Source organism: Cervus elaphus, chromosome 23 (genome assembly GCF_910594005.1).
Source record: "Cervus elaphus chromosome 23, mCerEla1.1, whole genome shotgun sequence".
In the NCBI taxonomy this organism is placed as follows: domain Eukaryota; kingdom Metazoa; phylum Chordata; class Mammalia; order Artiodactyla; family Cervidae; genus Cervus; species Cervus elaphus.
The window spans coordinates 12,330,181-12,353,786 of NC_057837.1; the positions used below are offsets into that span (position 1 = coordinate 12,330,181).

The 23,606-nt window shown below is 39.8% G+C and overlaps 1 protein-coding gene and 2 non-coding genes across 7 annotated transcripts in view; all 3 read right to left on the reverse strand.

Moving 5' to 3' along the window:
- Positions 1-23,606, reverse strand: part of PRKCQ (protein kinase C theta) — a 142,731-nt gene that overhangs the window by 34,989 nt on the left and 84,136 nt on the right. For all 5 annotated transcript variants that reach the window (XM_043884032.1, XM_043884034.1, XM_043884037.1 and 2 more), the window contains one exon: positions 21,924-22,097. In XM_043884032.1, coding sequence (XP_043739967.1) covers positions 21,924-22,097 — 174 coding nt within the window. The remainder of the gene's footprint in view (positions 1-21,923; positions 22,098-23,606) is intronic.
- TRNAC-GCA lies at positions 20,354-20,425 on the reverse strand. Its single transcript has one exon. It is a non-coding gene; the product is annotated as a tRNA-Cys (tRNA).
- On the reverse strand, positions 20,449-20,521 carry TRNAF-GAA. The gene has a single exon. It is a non-coding gene; the product is annotated as a tRNA-Phe (tRNA).

The following is a 23,606-nucleotide window of genomic DNA, read 5'->3' on the forward strand; positions in this document are numbered from 1 at the left end:
AAAAATTGGAACGCGCGTTTTGGCCTGTTGTACTTGAATACAGATGGTCCTTTCAGAATTCAAAGGAGACACAGATGAACGCAGACCACAGTTTACTTTTCATTTCTAAGGAAAGATTATTTTCTTAATAAAACAAAACAAACCCAAAGTGTTAGATCCTGTGGCATTCCATACCAAGGTCACAGGTTCAGAGCCCAGAACCAAGATCATCTCTGGAACTGACTGAGTCCCCTAGTAACTGCTGCCATGAGCCCCTAATCTAAACTGGCAGCTCCCTGACCCCATATTAGGTAAAAATGCCCACCCTAACCGATCACCAAATCACTTCCAGCAGGAACTGTCTTTGTCTTGAGGCTATAAAAATTGGCTACTAATCCATGAAAGCATCGGCTCTCCCTTGAGCCAGCCTGCTCTACTTGCTGCGCCCTCATTATCTCTGCTCTTTGTTCTTAACAAACTCACTCTTTCTGAATTACTCTGTGTCTGGAAGTGCTTTTAATTTTTTAAAAATTTGTAATTGAAGGATAACTGTTTTACAGTATTGCATTGGTTTCTACCAAACACCAACATGAATCAGCCATAGGTTTACCCATGTACCTTCCCACTTGAATATCCCTTCCACCTCCCTCCCCACCCCTCTAGGCTGTTACAGAGTCCCTGTCTGAGTTCCCGGGTCAAAGAGCAAATTCCCATTTGCTATCTATTTTGCATATTGTTATGTATGTTTCCATGTTACTTTCTGCATACCTCCCACCCTCTCCTTCTCCCCTGGAGCCCTGTCCATAATTCTGTTCTCAATGTCTTTGTCTCCATTTGCTGCTCTACAAATAGGTTAATCAGTACCGTTTTTCTAAATTCCATATATATGCGTTAGCATACAACCATTGTTTTCCTCTTTCTGACTTACTTCACTCAGTATAATAGGCTCTAGGTTACTGTGTAATGTGGAAATTCTTTTCCAACCCACGCTTGGACCACAACAGAGGCATCTTTTCCCCCCCTTTTTTAAAGAGACAACAGTCCTCACATGGAGTCACCTGTGCTAAGCCCACATCACCAGCTGAGACTTAACACCTAACCTATTTGCGGTTCCAACCTTCCCCAGTGATGCAGTCTTAACTGGTCAATCTAGAACTTTCTCGTCAAGTATGAGTGAGGTCAGCTGCCTGATATAAACCCTTTCCTGCCCTAAGGGAATGTGGCCTTGCCTGAAACTACCTGACTTTTCCTTGTCCCTCCCCAATTTCTACCTATAAAGGCTTCCAGGCTCCTCCGAGCTCCTTTTCATTTGCTAATTGAGATGCTGCCCAATTCGGGATTCGCTGAATAAAGCCAATTAGAGTCGTAAATACACTCAGCTCAATTTTGTGTTTTTTTTTTTTCTTTTCAATTTTGTGTTTTAACAGGTTTGGTGACGGTGACAGGATCTGAAGAAAACTTCTGACAGCTTTGAGGAGAACGAGAAACACAGGTAGGACACCACTGACTCTCCCGCCATCACAAAGGCTGTGGGTGAGTTTCCCTCGTTTTCAGCTCTGCTCTTTGCACTGAGCTCCCGATGACATTTAATTGGCTTTCCAGTCCCCTCTCTGCTCGGAGCCCCTGGTTCCCTGCTGGGACCTGCTGGCAGCTTAGGCTGGAGCTCCGCATGGGCTTGGACTCCCCCTGCAGGTTCCATGCTGGGAGCTCCTGGGGGCAGGTGTGGTTCTCCATTTTTGGGGTTTGCTGGTTCAGTCCGTCCCCCAGTCCCAGGTTCCATGCTGGGAACTGTTGGTGGGATGCGAGGTCTTTGTCTTGGCCAGACTGCAATGGCAGCTCTTGGTTATTCCTGGTGTGTTAAGGTGCACATTTGTTTGTCTTACGTAGATAAAGGCTACGGTTGATGGGAATTTCAGAGGCAAGAAAAGCCACAAAATTGGTGGGCATGGATTGAGCACTCACAAGCTGCTAGAATGCTCACCACCTCACCCAGAGATTCCTGGGTTCGGACAGGATAGTTATGGAATGGGTTAGAATGACACTGAGCCACCTGCCCACCTCAAAACATCCACGCAATGAGGTATGTGCATTGCATGAAAACCACACAAGCCCCACAGCACACCCCTCTTACTCACCTGTCTCTGAGAGACCCACAACGCTCAGCCAGAAGAAGCTGGGACCTTTCAATTGTAAGAGTTAAGTGCGCACCTGCTTATTGTGTCAGGCTGGGGGCCAAAATACGGCTGGACAGAAATGTGGCTGAGGGTCCTACCAGCCCTCAGGGAAATGACCACAGCCATTATGGGGAAAATTAGTTGAGATTATTTTAAAAGTGCACTTGAAAATAAGACCTTCCAAATCACACACACAGAATGGGGATACCTGTTTTAACACATTATCAACTGGGTTGGTTTTTATTTTTTTGCAGAAACTAATGCCTGTGGCTGGCAATTCGTTATGTAAGTGAATACTGAACTACCTGCATTTGAGTAAACATCAACAACTTTTTATTCTGGACTTAATGTATTTATCTGAAATTTTGTACATGTCTTACTAAAGCATTCTAGTGTTTCATGAGAGTGTGACAGGCAGAATGTAGCAGACACTGCAGGGCATGGGACAGAACATCTATTACAAATGCACTGGTTTTCACTGCACTTTCCCCTGGAAAAGCAGACTGCTGGACACTTTTTTTTTTTTTGGGGGGGGGTCCTGCGGGTATCATTTCCTCTTGAATATGTTTTTATTTTACCTGACAGTCGACAAAGTGGATCTTTGGGTGGGGCAGGGGGTGTGCTCTTTAGAAATAAGAAATTCCCCAATGCATCATTTTTGAAAATGTTATGATAATAAACTTGTGGTTATAATACACACAAGGTTGGAACAAAAACCTAATGGAGCCAAATGTGAATGATAATGACAATTATGTTGTATAATGAGCCTCTGATCAGCTTTAAGCTCTTACCTCTGCACAGTGATGCTCTAAAAACATATTGATAAGTCTCTGGTCAATAATATTCAGGTAACAAAAGATGGACTAATATGTCTCCTGTTAATGATGTGTTAGCTGGCATGCAGAAGCCTTCAAAAGACTTCAAGATGTCAAAGGAGCTTCATTAAAAATTTGTTGCAACAGGCTAATGAACTACTAAAGACCCAGGAGGTACTTAGACTGTAAGATGGACATTACCTAACCTTTACTGCTCCCCTCTGTCCCCCTTTATCTGGACACTCATTCTAGTAATCTGATCCAAATTGTCTTTCTACTCTAAAGAGACCACAAGATCATAAACAAAAGTCCACCAAGTCAGTGGACTTACAAACAGCCCCATGTCTACCCTCAATGGAAGACCTCCATAAAGGCCCCTCCCAGAAATTGTCGAGACTGAGGGATTTTCTGGTAAATTGCTACATTATTCCCTTAAGCAGCTAAGGCCAACTAAAATTTAAATTACTGAGAAACAATGACCGAGTTTTGGTAGATTCCAGTGATACACTCTCTACTGTACACCCCACTTCAAGCCTGCAGATGGGATCCCAGGAAACTGGCAGAAGGCAGCTCAGAAGAGAATTCTTCCCTGAATGAGCTCTCCTGGATCTTTATCAATCCATGGGAAAGAGGTGAAAACACAGCAACTTTTAGATCCACTTTGGGGACACCCCTTAAGTACAAGGGATGATTCTATACTGCAAGAAATATTTGCTGTTTGCCCTGACTAAAAACTGGTGAGATATTTACAAGGATTTTTTAAAAAAATAGCTCAGTGATAAGAAGTTGGTCAGAAATTGGCAGTTAATACTGACAGCATCATAGAAATTTTTTCTTTTAGGCCTCTTCCCTTAAGCCAAAATAAAACTGTGTACACCCCAGAGGGAAATAAAAACCTATAGCCTTTCCGAAAGGATTTACTAAAACATTCCAAAGGCAAACAGCTCTAACTCCAGAACACAGAAATCTTTTGATATCCATTTTAGTTAGAAATCTTCTCCCTGATGTATGAGGAAAAAAAGTGAATTAAGCATCATCTAGTTGGATGGGGTATATCAATGTAAGCTGTCATTTAGGATGCAACCCAATTCTTTGAGGAATTAAGAGCTACTGTCATGATCTTATAAATTTTGCAACACTAGAAATTCAACTCAAGAGGCAGTTCAAAATCCTACTATCCCTTCCACCAAGGCCACAACCTCCCCTATTTATCTCAAAAGCCCTGTATGTATTAGTAGTATAAAAATTCTGGCCTTAGGAAACCAAAGTCTTTCTTGGAGGAACCTGCATTCTATTCCCATGCCTTTGAGATGTAAATGTTATCTAAACTTTAGGGAGGTAATTCTTATCAATAAGAAAATAAAAGGGGGAAAGTCATTTGAAACTTCAGTTCAGCCGCTCAGTCGTGTCCGACTCTCTGCAACCCCATGCACTGCAGCACACCAGGCTTGCCTGTGCATCACCAACTCCCGGAGCTTGCTCAAACTCATGTCCATTGAGTCGGTGATGCCATCCAACCATCTCATCCACTGTTGTCCCCTTCTCTTCCTGCCTTCAATCTTCCCCAGCATCAGGGTGTTTTCCAATGAGTCATTTCTTTTCATCAGGTGGCCAAAGTATTGGAGCTTCAGCATGGATCATTCCAATGAATATTCAGGACTGATTTCCTTTAGGATGGACTGGTTGGATCTCCTTGCAGTTCAAGGGACTCTCAAGAGTCTTCTCCAACACCACATTTCAAAAGCATCAATTCTTTGGTGCTCAGCTTTCTTTATAGTCCAACTCTCACATCTATACATGACTACTGGGAAAACCATAGCCTTGACTAGATGGACCTTTGTCAGCAAAGTAGTGTTTCTGCTTTTTAATGTGCTGTCTAGGTTGGTCATAACTTTTCTTCCAAGGAGTTAATTGCATGACTTAATTGCATGGCTGCAGTCACCATCTGCAGTGATTTTAGAGCCCCAAGAAATAAAGGCCATCACTGTTCCCATTGTTTCTCCATCTATTTGCCATGAAGTGATGGGACTGGATGCCAATGATCTTCGTTTTTTGAATGCTGAGTTTTAAGCCAGGCTTTTCACTCTCCTCTTTCACTTTCATCAAGAAGCTCCTTAGTTCTTCTTCACTTTCTGCCATTTGAAACTTAGGTGAACAAAACAAAAAATCTCCTACGTGTCTTCCCCACAGACTTCAGTGAAAATGCGTTAGCCATCTGAGCAGGTAACTTATTTCTCTACCAGGTAAACAACTTAGACCCAGCCTCTTTTGTAAGTAGTAAATTTCTTATTACTGTACCTGATTCATGCCATTAATTTTAAAATGAAAGCTATAAGGTCTCTGTACCTCTCTTTATGTTTATGTGTCTGTATACATGTGTTGTATGTGTATGCTTATTGTTCACCTCCTAATGGTATTACTAAAACTGTTAAAAAAAAATAAAAGAAAGAGTTTCATTTAGTTGGTTTGAAGAGAATTAAGCACTTATATGAAGTAAGGATTCCTAAAACTCCCAGAAATACACAGGCATACCTCAACGATATTACAGGTCCAGTTTCAGACAGCTACAATAAAACTAATATCACAATAAATCAAGTCACATGAATTTTTTTATTTCCTAGTGCATAGAAGGTTTATATTTATTTACACTATACTATGGGCTATAAGTGTGCAATAGCATTATGCTTTAAAATGTATATACCTTAATTAAAAATACTTTATTGCTAAAAAAATGCTCACTATCTGAGCCTTCATCAAGTCATAATCTTTTTGCAGGTTGAGGATTTTACATCAGTGTTGGTGGCTGCAGACTAGTCAGGGTGGTGACCGCTGACGTGGTGTAGCTATGCTAATTTCTTAAAATAAGACAACAATGGTTTATTGATTGACTCTTCATTTCATGAATGATCTCTCCAAAGTGGGCAATGCTATTTGATAGCATTTTATACATGGTATACATAAAATGTTATACATTGATAGCATTTTATACATGGAATGTCTTTCAAAATTGGGATCAATTCTCTCAAACCCTGCCACTGCTTAAACAATTAAGTTTATATAATATTCTAAATGCTTTGTTGTCATTTCAACAATCTTCACAGCATCTTTACCAGAATTAAGTTCTAAGTCAAAAAACCACTCTGCTCATCCACTGAAGTCACTCCTCATCCATTAAAGCTTTAACAAGAAATTGCATCAATTCAGTCACATCTTCAGGCTCCACTTCTAATTCTACCACATCTGCAATTATTTCCTCCGCCAAGGTCATGAATGCCTAAAAGTCATCCATGAAGGTTGGAATCAACTTCTTTCAAACTCCCGTTGATGCTGATATTTTGATTTCTTCCTGTGAATCACAAACGTCCTCAATGGCATCTGGAATGGTGAGTCCTTTCCAGAAGGTTTTCAACTGACTTGCCCAGATCCATCAGGAATGAACATCTGTGGTGCAGAGCCTTACAAAATGTATATGTTAGAGAATAAGACTTGAGAATTGAAATCACACCTTGGCCCTTGAGCTGCAGAATGGAAGTTGTGCTGGCAGATACGAAAACAACAGTAATTTCATTGTATATCTCCATCAGAGCTCTTGGGAGACCACATGTATTATCAAGGAGCAGTAGTATTTTGAAAGGAATCTTTTTTTCTGAGTGGATCTCAACAGTAAACTTAAAATATTCAGTAAACCATGCTGGAAACAGAGGTGCTGAAATTCAGGCTTTGTTGCTCCATTTACAGAGCACAGGCAGGGTAGATGTAGCATAATTCTTAAGGGCTCTAGGATGTTTGGAGTGGTAAATGACCATTGCTTCCAGCTTAAAGTCACAGTTGCATTAGCACCTAACAAGAGAGTCAGTTTGTCCTTTGACACCCGGCACTGACTTCTCTCGAGCTATGAAAGTCCTAGATGGCATCTTCTTCCAATATAACACTGTATCATCTGCATTGAAAATCTGTTGGTACAGCCTCCTTTGTTAATTATCTTAGCTAGACCTTCTAGATAATTTGCAGTAGCTTCTATGTCAGCACTTGCCGCTTCACCTTACACTCTCAAGTTAGGCGTATGGCTGCTTAAACCTCACAAACCAACCTCTGCCGGCTTCAGACTTTCCTTCTGCTGCTCCCTGCCTACTTGGCTCTCATAGAGACGGAGCGAGCAGGGCCCTGCTCTGGGTTAGGCTTTGGCTTACGGGAATAGTGTGGCTGATTTGAGCTATCCAGACTATTAAACTTTCCTCCATATCCGTCATAATGCTGTTTCACTTTCTTATCATTCCTGGGTTCACTGGAGTCGCACTTTTAAGTTCCTTTATGTTTACACCTGGGCTAATGGTTGGTGCAAGAGGCCTATCTTTCGACCTATCTTACCTTCCAACATGCCTTCATCCCAAAGCCTAATTATTTCTAGCTTTTGACTTAAAAGTGAGTAATGTGTGTCTTTTCCTTTCACTAAACTTTAGAGGCCACTGTAGGGTTATTAACTGGTCTTTCAACTTCATGCCTCAGAGACTAGGAGGACCCAAAAAGAGGGGGAGAGATGGAGAAATGGCTGGTTAGTGGAGCAGTGAGAACACACTGAATGTGTGCCAATTAACACGTTATCAACAGGTGCATTTTTGCAGAAACCAGCACCTGTGGCCAGCAATTTGCTATGTGAGTGAATATTGACACACTGCATTAGAGTCAATATCAACACTTTTTTTGCACTTAATGTATTTATTGGAAACTTTGTACATGTCTTATTAAAGCATTCTGATAGTGGAGGTGATGGAATTCCAGTTGAGCTATTTCAAATCCTAAAAGATGATGCCGTGAAAGTGCTGCACTCAATATGCCAGCAAATTTGGAAAATTCAGCAGTGGCCACAGGACTGGAAAAGGTGTTTTCATTCCAATCCCAAAGAAGGGCCATGCCAAAGAATGTTCAAACTACCACAAAATTGCACTCATCACACATGCTAGCAAAGTAATGCTCAAGATTCTCCAAGACAGGCTTCAACAGGACATGAACTGAGAACTTCCATATGTTCAAGCCGGATTTAGAAAAGGCAGAGGAACCAGAGATCAAATTGCCAACATCTGTTGGATCATAGAAAAAGCAAGAGAATAACAAGAGAATAACACCTACTTCTGCTTTATTGATTATGCCAAAGCCTTTGACTGTAGATCACAACAAACTAAGGAAAATTCTGAAAGAGATGGGAATACCAGACCACATTACCTGCCTCTGGAGAAATCTGTATGCAGGTCAAAAAGCAACAGTTAGAACCAGACATGGAACAACAGACTGGTTCCAAATCAGGAAAGGAGTACGTCAAGGCTGTATATTGTCACCCTGCTTATTTGACTTATATGCAGAGTACATCATGAGAAATGCTGGGCTGGATGTAGCACAAGCTAGGATTAAGATTGCCGGGAGAAATATCAATAACCTCAGATATGCAGATGATGTCACCCTTATGGCAGAAGTGAAGAGGAACTAAAGAGCCTCTTGATGAAAGTGAAAGAGGAGAGTGAAAAAAGTTGGCTTAAAGCTCAACATTCAGAAAACTAAGATCACGGCATCTGGTCCCATCACTTCATGGCAAATAGAGAAACAATGGAACAGTGATAGACTATTTTGGGGGGCTCTAAAATCACTGCAGATGGTGACTGCAGCCATGAAATTAAAAGACGCTTGCTCCTTGGAAGAAAAGTTATGATCAACCTAGACAGCATATTAAAAGGCAGAAACATTACTTTGCTGACAAAGGTCCATCTAGTCAAGGCTGTGGTTTTTCCAGTAGTCATGTATGGATGTGAGAGTTGGACTGTGAAGAAAGCTGAGCACCAAAGAATTGATGCTTTTGAACTGTGGTGTTGGAGAAGACTCTTGAGAGTCCCTTGGACTGCAAGGAGATCCAACCAGTCCATCCTAAAGGAGATCAGTCCTGAATATTCATTGGAATGATCGATGTTGAAGCTCCCATACTTTGGCCCCCTGATCCAAAGAACCGACTCATTGGAAAAGACCCTGATGCTGGGAAAGACTGAAGATAGGAAGAGAAGGGGATGACAAGGATGAGATGGTTGGATGGCATCACCGACTCAACAGACATGAGTTTGAGTAAGCTCTGGGAGTTGGTGTTGGACATGGAAGCCTGGCATGCTGCAGTCCATGGGGTTGCAAAGAGTGGGACATGGCTGAGCAACTGAAATAAACTGAATATTTTGAGTGTGTGATAGGTGCTACAGGAGGCACGTCTGTGCAAGGACAGAACATGTATTACAAACACACTGGGCTTCACTGTGCTTCCCCCTGGAAGAGCAGACCTCACACTTTATGGAGACATTCTTTTTAGTTCTATGGGTATTATTTCCTCTAGAATTTGTTCTTTTATTTTACGTGAGCGTTGCCAAGGTGGGTTTTTGTGGGGGGGGGGCTCTTTTAGAAATAATAAATTTTGTAATGCATTATTTTTGAAAAGTTTTATGGTAATAGACTTGTATTTATAATAGACACAAATTTGGACCAAAAACCTAATGGAGCAAAATGTGAATGACAACAACAACCGTAAGTCATATAATGAATCCTTGATCAATCTTTTAAGCTCTAGTATCTGCTGTTAATTGTATCATGCTCTAAAAATATACTGATACATCTCCGGTCAATAACATTCATGTAAGAAAAGATGTATTTATACATCTCTGGTCAATGATGTGTTAAGTTTGCCCTCTTACATGGGCATAGTTCATGATACTCAAAACAATTACAACAGTAACATCAAAGGTGACTGTAATATAATAATAATAATAATATAAAAGTTTGAAATATTGCAAGAATACAAAATGTGACACAGACACAAGTGAGAAAATGCTGTTGGAAAAATGGCATCAACAGACTTGCTCAATGCAAGGTTGCCATAAAGCTTTAATTTATCAAAGGAAAAAATGCAGTATTTGTGAAATTCAATAAAGCAAAGCACAATACAGCAAAGTATACCTATAATAGAAACTAATCCAAATGCTTCTCAAGTTCACATGATCAGAGATAATCTTTAGTAAATAAAAGCTTGCTGAAGTTTGTTGGGTTAACTAAAATACGTGCTCTGAATTATTATCATTAAAATAATGCAAATGTACAACTTTATTCTACTTGTTTTACTGGTCAAATAAGTTCATGTTATCTCTGTTACAAAGTTTTTCAGCAAGAAAAATATCTTAGGGGGTGATGGATGACTTGTCCAATGTCTTATGAAGCTTTTGTGGGTAGTGTAAACATAATTATTGAGAACAAACGAGTCAAATTGATGTAAATGGGATAACAGGTTTTAAGTAACTTGTAAAATAGTTTCCTCAAAACTTTGTGGTAATCTGAAACTCAAGTTTTGCTAAGTTAAATTATGGATAGTCATTAAATATCTAGATACTTTCCAAATAAGATAAAATACTGAAACACTAATTACTGAATATAGGTTTATCTGCTTTGGGCTTTTACAGACTAACTAAAGATTTTTGGGTTTATTAGTAAACATTTTTTGTGCCATAATGAAATATTTACTATCAGAAAACATGTTTCAAGAAATTAAAAAAACTGTCAAGCCACAAAATAAGAAAAACTGCTAACATAAGACTTTATAGTTGTTTACTATTTGATTTTCACTAAAATTAAGTATTTTTTAGGGTTAAACATTGTAATTAAAGCTATTAGAAAATGTAAGGGGAATATCTCTGGATGCAAGGGCAGTAGGATGTGTGATCTGACAATGGTAGGTATGAAGAATAGAGATGTATTTTTGTTGAGGAAAAAGGCGGCAATTTTGTCCTAAATGCAGAGTGGTTATTTCAGAATGGAAAAAAGGAATAAACATAGGAAACAACAGTAGAAAGTTTATGGGAAACAGAGTCTTGGGAGCTAAATTTTATGGGTGGTTAAGCTATCCATGATCCGAATGAATTTATTTAAGTAAAAAAGAGTTTTAGTCAAAATTGCTTTTTCTTAAAAGGAAAAGTTCTTTTGCACATTGGTCTACTTCTGGTAAGCAGATGTGAAAGGGTCTTCAAAATAAATTCCTGTGTTTCCCATTATCTTTATTAGGTGTTTGATTACTTGAGTAATTCTGTGTCTTCTCTACTAAGATATTTTAAACAATTACACGACTTTCTTTTTTTTTAATTATTTATTTTAATTGGAGGCTAATTACAACATTGTAGTGGTTTTTGCCACACACTGACATGAATCAGCCATGGGTGTACATGTGTCCCCTATCCCATCCCTCAGGGTCATCCCAGGGCACCAGCCCTGAGCACCCTGTCTCATGCATCGAACCTGGACTGGTGATCTGTTTCACATATGATGATATACATGTTTCAATGCTATGCTCTCAAATCATCCCACACTCGCCTTCTCCCACAGAGTCCAAAAGTCTGTTCTTTACATCTGTGTCTCTTTTGCCGTCTCGCATATAGGGTTATCGTTACCATCTTTCTAATAATAACGCAACTTTCTATATTTACCTGCAAAGTCTTTATCCCCTTGTTTGAATGGATAACTATTACTTCACAGTGAACTATGATCTTATTTGACCAAGTATTTTTAAACTTTTTGGCGTTTTTGACAAACTTCTCCCAAATCAAATTCTAAATGTAATCTTTTTGACTTCAAACTAACTTTGAGCTTTTCCAGAGAGCCCCTGGAACATTTCAAAAGATTTGTTTTCTCTCCTTAGAAAAAGAGAGATGTTAAATTAACTAGGCTTATTTGATACATTAAATTGCATAGGAAGCCCAGTCACATAAAAGGTAATACTAAGCTTCCTTTGGTTGTATTTCTATAGATATATAAGTATTCTTAAAAATGCATATGTCCTGGGATAATGTAATCAGCCATACTTCCAGTTACCATCTTAAGAAGTGAAACTCTCACTGTTTGCAGATGACATGATCCTCTACATAGAAAACCCTAAAGACTCTACCAGAAAATTACTAGAGCTAATCAATGAATATAGTAAAGTTGCAGGATATAAAATTAACACACAAAAATCCCTTGCATTCCTATATACTAACAATGAAAAAACAGAAAGAGAAATTAAGGAAACAATACCATTCACCATTGCAACAAAAAGAATAAGATATTTAGGAGTATATCTACCTAAAGAAACAAAAGACCTATACATAGAAAACTATAAAACACTGATGAAAGAAATCAAAGAGGACACAAACAGATGGAGAAACATACCATGCTCATGGATTGGAAGAATCAATATTGTCAAAATGGCTATTCTACCCAAAGCAATCTATAGATTCAATGCAATCCCTATCAAGCTACCAACGGTATTTTTCACAGAACTAGAACAAATAATTTCACAATTTGTATGGAAATACAAAAAACCTCGAATAGCCAAAGTAATCTTGAGAAAGAAGAATGGAACTGGAGGAATCAACCTGCCTGACTTCAGACTATACTACAAAGCCACAGTCATCAAGACAGTATGGTACTGGCACAAAGACAGAAATATAGATCAATGGAACAGAATAGAAAGCCCAGAGATAAATCCACGAACTTATGGACACCTTATCTTTGACAAAGGAGGCAAGGATATACAATGGAAAAAAGACAACTTCTTTAACAAGTGGTGCTGGGAAAGCTGGTCAACCACTTGTAAAAGAATGAAACTAGAACACTTTCTAACACCATACACAAAAATAAACTCAAAATGGATTAAAGATCTAAATGTAAGACCAGAAACTATAAAACTCCTAGAGGAGAATATAGGCAAAACACTCTCCGACATAAACCAGAGCACGATCCTCTATGACCCAACTCCCAGAATATTGGAAATAAAAGCAAAACTAAACAAATGGGACCTAATGAAACTTAAAAGCTTTTGCACAACAAAGGAAACTATAAGTAAGGTGAAAAGACAGCCCTCAGAATGGGAGAAAATAATAGCAAATGAAGAAACAGACAAAGGATTAATCTCAAAAATATACAAGCAACTCTTGAAGCTCAATTCCAGAAAAATAAATGACCCAATCAAAAAATGGGCCAAAGAACTAAACAGACATTTCTCCAAAGAAGACATACAGATGGCTAACAAACACATGAAAAGATGCTCAACATCACTCATTATTAGAGAAATGCAAATCAAAACCACAATGAGGTACCATTACACGAGTCAGGATGGCTGCTATCCAAAAGTCTACAAGCAATAAATGCTGGAGAGGGTGTGGAGAAAAGGGAACCCTCTTACACTGTTGGTGGGAATGCAAACTAGTACAGCCACTATGGAAAACAGTGTGGAGATTTCTTAAAAAACTGGAAATAGAACTGCCATATGACCCAGCAATACCACTTCTGGGCATACACACTGAGGAAACCAGATCTGAAAGAGACACGTGCACCCCAATGTTCATTGCAGCACTGTTTATAATAGCCAGGACATGGAAGCAACCTAGATGCCCATCAGCAGATGAATGGATAAGGAAGCTGTGGTACATATACATCATGGAATATTACTCAGCCGTTAAAAAGAATTCATTTGAACCAGTTCTAGTGAGATGGATGAAACTGGAGCCCATTATACAGAGTGAAGTAAGCCAGAAAGATAAAGAACATTACAGCATACTAACACATATATATGGAATTTAGAAAGATGGTAACGACAACCCTATATGCAAAACAGAAAAAGAGACACAGAAGTGCAGAACAGACTTTTGAACCCTGTGGGAGAAGGTGAGGGTGGGATGTTTCAAAAGAACAGCATGTATACTATCTATAGTGAAACAGACCACCAGCCCAGGTGGGATGCATGAGACAAGTGCTCCGGCCTGGTGCACTGGGAAGACCCAGAGGAATTGGGTGGAGAGGGAGGTGGGAGGGGGGATCGGGATGGGGAATACGTGTAAATCTATGGCTGATTCATATCAATGTATGACAAAACCCACTGAAAAAAAAAATAAATAAAGGAAAAGAAAAAAAAATGTTTATCACAGAATGACTATTTCCTTATCAAATGAACTCTTATCAGATCTTTAACTAAAGTCATTTGTAAGTCTGTCATTTACAGAGAGTTATTGATTTACTCAGATGTTTTGCAAAAGTATTTCTTCAAAAGTGCCTCATCTTTAAAGAAATTCATGGAAAGGACTCTGACAAGTACAGGTTAGTGATAACTTTGGTTCATACAACTCAACTGGGTAAATATTTCCAGAACTAATAAAAAACTGGGTTCAAGCAGAACAAGAATTAATAACATGAGACTGAATGAACTGAGGAGGATGATTAGAATTTCTTATTTGAAACATTGCTGGTACCTTAATATTTTGTTTTTTCAGATTTGAAATTTGACCTACAACGAGGTAAAGTTTACCAGTGTAAACAAAGATGAAACATTTTCCCCGATTCTTCCAGGACCCAGAAACTCTTGAGTATTCTTTTTAAGGCAAAATAGCTATTTTACATAAGTTTAGTGAGAATCTGTCATTGTAACAGGGCACAATTGAATACATCAGTATTAATACCAAGGCATTGACTGTAATATTATATATGACAGAGATGTGTATAGACTCAGATATGACCAGACAGCTGAAAATAACTAAGATTCACTTTTGGGAGTCAATAAAGTCCTTTGGAAAAATTGGACTGGTACCAAGATTCCTGGGAACTAAACAGGCGAGTAAAAAAGGTAATTTCCTGGTAGGTCCAGGGAACTCCAGGATATTTTTTTAGACCTCAGTAAGAGAGGAACTCACCCAAAGTTATAGGTATTGCAGGTAAAATTGGATTGTGAGATTTTGGCTATCTGCCTTCAGAGGCTTGGAGAAAGCAATGGCAACCCACTCCAGTACTCTTGCCTGGACAATCCAAAGGACGGAGGAGCCTGGTAGGCTGAGGTCCATGGGGTCGTGAACAGTTGGACATGACTGAGCGACTTCACTTTCATGCGTTGGAGAAGGAAATGGCAACCCACTCCAGTGTTCTTGCCTGGAGAATCCCAGGGACGGCGGAGCCTGGTGGCTGCCGTCTATGGGGTCACACAGAGTCGGACACGACCGAAGTGACTTAGCAGCAGCAGCAGCTTCAGAGGCTTAAGAGTTCAACCTGAGGTTCCTTTATAGGAAACAGTTTTTAAAAGAATATAAATGGCCCAGCACTATTCTTGCTGCACTTATGTAATTAATCAGGCCAAGTTTAATGAAAACAAATTGGGTTTACTGTTAATGCTCTTTGGTTAAGAGAACAGTGATTATAGAGAAGAAAACTGTATTTCTGCAGATATCAGAGTCTAATCCTGGTAATTGCTTTGGAGGCTTTGTTACATCCCGGTAACCTCGAGTGGATCTTGAATACTTCTAGTTCCCTCAATTGACTGGTTATGACATTCCAAAGTACTGTTTCCAATTTCCTCCCACCCTTCTGACTTGGAATCCCAAAGAACAAAGACTGCCCTTGCGTCTCCTGGCAAGGGACTCTCCCAGATCTTCCTCACTAACCAGATGGGAGCCAAACTACGGGGACCTGAACCTTGGGTGTACACCTCACCTGATACTGGGTCCTGTCCACCCACTCAAGATCTCAAAATCGAATCGACTGGGAAGAGAAGTAGCCAATGTTGAGGTACATTACTGGGTAGCCGATCATGCAGCCCTCTCTTCTTCAGTGCCTCTCCTCGACTCTGGCATTGACTTGGAAAGAGAACACCATCACCCGTATCTCCCAAGCTATTGTTTGGGTGTGGGGGTGGAATCCTTTCAGATTGCTGGATTTCTCATCAGAAACTCTGATCTGTCCATGATGTTAGAAAGTCCTGGTCTGTTTCCCTCCCTCTGTCTAACCACCCCAAACTTGGGGAACTTTCTATCAGGCTCTACGCAAATGAGGAGACACATAGCAAGAGTAGCCGCCCCCATCCTTTGCAGGATTCTATTTCACCAGTCAAGACAACCTGTGGCACCTGGATTAACATGTCTGTGGAAACTGAAACTCAGTTACAGAAAAACACTGAACAACCCACTTGGCTTGAAAAGGTGACTCTTTCAATGGGATCTTTCTTTTCTTTTTTTTTTTAATTAGTTTGGGAGCACTCCAACTATTGGGAATTATCCTACTTTCCATAGTCACGAGAGTCTCCCTGGATTGCTGTGTTCTTTCAAAGGCTTTAAATTCATGTTTGTAGGCACTGACCCTCAGGTGAATGATCTCCCTAAACGTGGAGTTTCCAAAAAGGAAGAGGATGCCTGGCTTAAAAATGGTGACCCCCAAACCCTGTGGCCTGTGAATAGCACACAAATGATAATCAAAAACCATGGGAACCTCAGGACAACAGCTGGGAGTCCTGCTAATACCTTAAATTTTGATCACATCTCCCAGTTAAGCTGAGGGTCTGATCAAAAGGGGAGGGGGGTGATTGTTGATAAAACAGTCCCAAAATGGAGTTACTTGTGCTAAGCCCACATCTCTAAATGGAGACTTAATATCTAACCTACCTGCAATTCCAACCTTCCCCAGGAATGTAACCTTCCCCAGTCTGGAACTTCCTGATCAGCACTTGTGGGGAAGTGACCTTGCCTGAAACAGTCTGTTCTTTCCTTGTTACTCCCCACTTTCTGCCCATAAAAGTCTTCCATTTCATACAGGTCCTCAGAGCTCCTTTCTGCTTGCTAAATAGGATGCTGCTCCATTCACGAATTACTGAAAAAATATAATTAGATCTCTAAATTTACTCAGTTGAATTTTGTGTTTTTAACACTTTCCAAATCCTTTTCTTCTTTTCTTTTTTTTTTTTCCACCTAGGGTTATCAGAGTTAGATCAGAGAAACTTTGGGTACTCAAGTTATTGAACTTTTACTCTAGTACAATGAAACAGAAGAAAACTATTTTGCTCCGTGTTTTTTTTTCCCCCTGTAGGTGAACATTAGATACTACAGAGATGACATATCACTAAGACACTTACATGGTATGAATATATAGGAATTCCATATCTGGACAAAGATGCCCTGGTAGGATTGCATACAGTTTCCAGTTGTGGCCTTAAGACAAGGTTCATCTTTCCTAGCGTCAGTTTTCTCATAGGTAAAATGGAATAACATCTACTTCATTGGGATTACAGAATTAAATAAGATAATATATTTAAGTTTCCTAGGAAATTATCTGGTGCTAAATCGACTTCAATAAAGTTAGTTTGAATCATATATTTTAAACTAAAAATAAGTTGGAGCAGAAATGTCTGGTTGCCTCTCTGAGTAAAAAATATTATTCTGGATGACAGTGTGCTCATCTTAAAGATTCAACTTTCCAGCTCTCCTTACAGCTATAGAAGAGAACGAGAGAGAGGTAAATGGCGGCGTTCTGTAAGTCTTTTGGAAAAGTGACTTAATAAAGAAGACTAAGCAGGCATGGGGTTGTTCTTTCCTCCCCAGAATGTGGCTGTGACCTCTGGGCCCCAGCAGCCACACTGGACTGAGGAGTGCTCTTCAGGATGAGGACCTGGTGCAATAGATGGTTCCTGGGTCTCGGACATCACGCAACTAACTCCTTTCATACGGAGAGACCGACAAACACTTCTGTCTCATTTAAGTCATTGTGTCCAGTCCCTATTACTAGCAGCCAATGCAATTTCTAATTGACATACATGTCAATTCACATTTAGACAATTTCAGAGACGTGGCTCCTAGTTTTAAAATAATTTTGTATATCAAGAAAATAGGGCATCTAATACTAATGGCATCTTAAAATCAAGAAAGCAGACTACTGTTCTTCCAAGCTAGCTACTGAGTCCCTATAGTTTGAGTCTTGCCTCTGCTGGGGAAATACAGAACTTAACAAACAGTAGGTCCACAAGAAACCACATTTGTTGAATTAACGGTGACTTTTCAAAGTGACCTATGAAGTGTATTTTCAAAGCTTTATGATTAATTAGTTTCTGATAGATTTTAATTTGCCAGCACAGTGGAAAGATTCCTCCCATGGACACACTGACCTAGACAGAAAGCAATTCCTCCTGAAGAACTGAGGGCTGACTGAACTGCTTCTGCTCAAGAAATGATAGAGGAACCGAGACCCAGCATCACCAGGAACCTGGAAGGGTGGGTGGAGGGGATGCGTGCTTATTTATGGCTATTCACATTGTTGTATAGCAGAAACCAACAAAACACTGTAAGGCAATTATCTTCCAATTAAAAAGAAAACTAGGATCCACCTCTTACACTGTGGTCTACAGTAGGAAGGATACCCCTGAGAGCCCTGTGTCCAGACTTGCCCACCTTGAGACATGTGGGAAAAAACAGTGATTTAAAGGACACTTAGACCATTTACTAACCCTAAGCCATCTGCCAAACATGTGGGGGAACTGCTGGACCTCTTTCCAAATTGGAAAGGAGACAGTAAAACTGTCACCATTTGCAGATCATATGAAACCCTAAAGATACAGTGAAAAAACTATTAGAGCTAATATAAAGTTGCAGGATACAAAATTGATATGCAGAAATACAATGCATTTGTATACTAATAATGAACTGTTGTAAAGAAAAGGCATAACGATCCTGTTTACAGTTGTATCAAAAAAGAATCAAATACCTAAGGATTAATTTAAGAGTTGGAAGACCTATATTCTAAAAACTAAAAGACATTGATGTAGGAGAATCAAGATGATACAAAGAAAATGTGGAAAATACCCTGTGTTCGTGGATTGAAAGAATTAGTATTGTTAAAATGTCCTTACTACTGAAAACCATCTTAAAGATTTAATGCAGTATCTATTATAATACCCATGACATTTTTCACAGAACTAGAACAAATAATCCTAAAATTTGTATGGAATCACAAAAAAATTCAAATAAACAAAGCAGTCTTTGACTGCTTCAAATCCTCATTATTATGGTAGTTAAAACCAAATTCTAAACAATAAGCAAGCAGACAAAATCCAGAAGTAAGGCCCTTTTCCCAAATGACTACATTCTAAACTTACCCAGAGGAAATCATTATTCATGTAAATTGCTGCTTTTTACACTCACCTGTGGCATCTGGTTATTTTGTTTGACATACAAGATTTAAATAAATCAGGACTATTAGGTACAAAGCAGGCTACAAGGATGTATTGTACAACCCGGGAAATCTAAATATTTTATAGTAACTATAAATAACTATAAATAGAGTACAGTCTTAGAAAATTGTGAATCACTGAATTGTACACCTATAACATATAGTACTGCACAGTAACTATACACCAGCAAAAATTAAATTTAAAAACCAAGGTGTCTCAAAACAACTGAGGGTCCTTCACAAAGTGTAATGTAAGTTTGCCTCCCCTTCCCCACCATCTCTTATCTCTAAAAGAGCTTAATTCCTTGAAATCTAGTGAGACAGTCATTTTTACATCTTACGTGTACATTCTCTAACGCTTTTTCTTGTGCATTTACTGCTCTGGTTTTGGTAAAGCAGTCCATAGGCTTGGAATTTTAAGAGCATTTCCTATAACAAGGAAAAATGCAAATAACCCCTGAGAACTTTCAATCAGAGACAGAAATATGCCTGTTTTCTATGCAATGGACTTCATGGTAGCCTTCTCTGTAAGATATGAAAACAACGATCAAACAAATATGTAAAAACCACTGGTGGGAAGCTGCTGGCCAGTACAGGGAGCTCTGCCCGGTGCTCTGTGATGACCGAGGGCTGGGAGGGGGATATATGGATACATATGGCTGATTCACTCCATGGTACAGCCGAAACTAACAGGACATTGTAAAGCAATTACATCCCAACAAAAAACAGCAGGGAAAGGCGCCAAGAGAAAGTTGATTTCCTAGAAGCCTGGTCTGAGGTGCATTTAACATTTTGATAAAAGCCTCACAATATTTCAAGTGGAAAAGTGAGACTAAGTAACCCCCAGGGTGCACAGAAAATGTAGAACACAGACCAAGAGAGGTGGGCAGAGTTCCTTATTTTGTCTTTCAGTAAAATATCTGCACCATTCCAGACCAACAGATATTTCTGATCTCCAGGAGGAACCGTCTAGCAGGAAACCTCTGTAACCCTCATTACCAGGAATCCCAAAGTCCTTCCTGCTGTAAAACATAAGCCTACTTAAACAGCTTATCACAATCCCTTTCTTCCTTCATGCCTTCTTATAGCCTCTACACTTCTGTTGCCCAAGACCTTTACTGCCTATTCAAATTCTAATTTCTAGTTTTTCTCAGCTCTGGTACTTAAAAGTCAGCATTCGGCAATTAATATTACTTACCAACATTAGAAGTATCGTTGTCATCTCTTTGAAAGTGAAAGTGAAGTTGCTCAGTCATGTCCGACTCTTTGCAACCCCATGGACTGTAGCCTACCAGGCTCCTCTGTCCATGGAATTTTCCAGGCAAGGGTACTGGAGTGGGTTGCCATTTCCTTCTCCAGGGGATCTTCCCAACCCAGGGATTGAACCTGGGTCTCCCGCGTTGCAGGCAGACGCTTTACCATCTGAGCCACCAGGGAAGCCACAAAAGAAGTTGCTTGCCTGCCAAAACCCGGGATTGAACCAGGGACCTTTAGATCTTCACTCTAACACTCTCCCAACTGAGTTATTTCAGCTCCGCAGAGTATGAAATTCTCTAGGTCAGGGACTGTATTATTTCTATATCCTTCACGATGCTTCAAGTACAGTATGTGATCACTGAGTGCTTTCTCATGGTCTGGGTTTCCATTTTAGCTAAGTACATTTATTCATCTATTCCCTAATTAAACACTGAGAGTCTACTGGCAGCTGGAGAAGTGGTGATGAAATCCCTAAGTGACCGTCCACATTTACTGGCTGATTCCCAGTTTCCCCACTAACACTTCTGTGGCTGGAGGCAGAAGATGCTACTTACACTAAGGTAGTACATTATCATCAAGGCTTGAAATAGAACAAGAGAAAAACTTCCTCATTTTCTTTGGATCTTAACCACACAGCTCCCCATGGGTCTGCTTATTATTCTTGGCTACATGCAACACGATTCTAGGCTATACACATGGGGACAGGGTCAGGTACAGTAGAAAAATAGAAAACCACAGTGTTTATACGGATGACTGATCTGCAGGGATGTTCATTTCAGTGTTATTTAAATCAGAACAGAATTTAGAAATAGCCAAATGAGATAAATCACATTGCAGAAGGATATCTACAGATGTCAGGAAATGTACAGAGTGCAAGTTACAGAGCAGGAGGTATTTACACTAACTGGTTATTTTTAATGTTATAAACCCAATGGGGGGGAAATCTAGAAGGATAAACTTCAACATAGTATTGGCGAGTATACCCAAGTAATGGGATATATATGATTTTCTTTGAGCATATAAGCAAATTTTCTAAAATGATCCTGAATAACTTTTAAGTTAGAAAAAAAGTTGTTTTTTTTTTTTTTAAATTTTTAAAGAAAAAGCAGATCAGGAGGAACATTCTCCCAAAGTAAGAGGTACTTTTGACAAAATTCACAGTTTCACCTGACTGCTCAGTTCCTGATAAAGTGTGCTCTAAAGGATGACCTTCTACTGGCCTTATAAAGGGAAATAACAGTACACACACATTTTGATCCATTTTTCCAAATTTTGTCTCCTGAAATATATGTACGGTAGATGAACAGATGTCACACCTTTTCCCTTTCACAAAGCACTACTTTGTTAAGCAAGTCACACACTGCTTAGAATCCTTGTTATATAAGTTAAACTGAATTCTAAAAAGCAAGCAAGTAAAACCAGAAGTAAGGCCCTTTCCCCAGTCAACTGCATTAGAAAATGCAAGTTTCTTGCATTTTTCCAAACAAGAAAACTTGTTTCTTTCCAAACAAGTTTCTTCCCCTCTAAACAACTGTGAAAGACTTGCTTAGATGGATGGAAGCTGGACTCAAAGAAGAAATACGTGGAGTGAGCGCCCCACGTCTCCTGCTCTGCAGGAGCTCCCAGACTTACTGGCTGAGGATGTAGAGATGAAGGACTATCTGGGCAGAAGCCTTACCTTGGTCTGGAATGTGCAGAACATATGTGTTAAGAACGGATGCTCCCAGGCCAAGGAGAGGACCCTCTTTTCTACCATTGTGCACTCCACGTCATCGTCCATCAAAACCACATCTTTCTTTAAGGCTTTTATTGCGAAAAATTGATTGGTTTTCTTGAACTCTGCTAGGAAGACCTGGAAGGAAGGAGAAGAAACAGCGTTATTTTAGAATTTGGATTGACACTCGATAAAAAAGAGTCATAACATGCTGAGAGAGATGTATTGGGGGAGGAAACCGAATTAATTCTCCAATCCTCCTCTATCCTCTTTATGGAGACACACTGAGTTTTACTGGCGTGGGATGCTATTAACAGCTTCATCCACTCTATCTTTCAAAGGATTTCACAAAATCAGATGGGTTATTCTCAGCCCCTGGAAAGATCCTATTTAAAAAAGTGGAATCTAGAAAAATCGTACAAATGAACCTATTTGCAAAGCAGAAACAGAGACACAGGTAGAGAACAAATGCATGGACATCAAGGGGGATGGATTAGGAGGTTGGGACTGATACACTCACACGACAGTGGATAAAACAGGTAACAAATGAGAACCCGCTGTATAGCTGAGGGAACGCTACCCAATGCTCGGACCGAAATGGGAAGGAAATCCAGAGAAGAGCGGATATGTGTAGATGTATAGCTGATTCACTTCACTGTAGAGCAGATACACAACACTGTAAATCAGATATACTCCAATAAAATTTTTTTTAAAACTGTCCTGTCTGCCCAGAGACCTAAGTTTATAAAAAAAAAAAATCAAAGAAAAAATGTGTATTGAGGAAGCAGCAGCGAGCCATGAAGAGGAAGACTTGACTGCTTTTGAAATAATCAATGAAAATGAGCATAAAGCCTTACTCCACGCTTTACCCACTTTTTCAAGGCCAAAAAGCATATGTGAGAAATAGAACTGTTCTGATGTACTTAAAGAATGCACAGCATTTCCTCTGACGGCGCAGACACTAACATTATCTTCAAGACCTACTATGTGTCAGACATTCTGCTACAGGCTTTACGCATGCTATCTAACTTTAGTACTTATTTAATTCTTGGTTCAGAACAGTCTGCAATACAGGTAGTAATAGTAAAAGAAGCCTAGGGTCAAAGGGTAACTTTGTCAAACTCGTGGAGCTACTCAGTGGGAAATCTGACTCCAGAACTGACTTTTCCCGCTCACTTTCAGGCATCTTGTAAGACGGGACCCCAGATAGCACAGAAGGAGGGTTCCTCCAACTTGCGCTCTTGCAGATGATGCGGCCAGACAGCTGAGAGGAGCGAGGACACGGCACGTGGAGACAGAAAGCCGCAGCTCCGGCCTCACTGCGCAGACATCTACCAGCTGTGGGAATGTGGGCACACACACGAACCTCCCTGGGCTTCGGTTCCCTAATGTGGGAAAGCCGTAACTGTCACCACACTGCTGACTTACAGGATTGCTGTGAAAAGCAAACAGCGGCTGGGGAAGAGGCCTGTGCACTCTAAAACGCTTTCTGAATGACAGTTATTGGAACCTGAAACCAAAACGAACGTGTGTAACAAAACAGAAACAGACTCACGGATATAGTGAACAAACCAGTGGTTACCAGTCAGGGGGCGGGCCAAGACAAGGGCATGGGATTGAGAGGTACGAACTACTCTGTGTAAAATA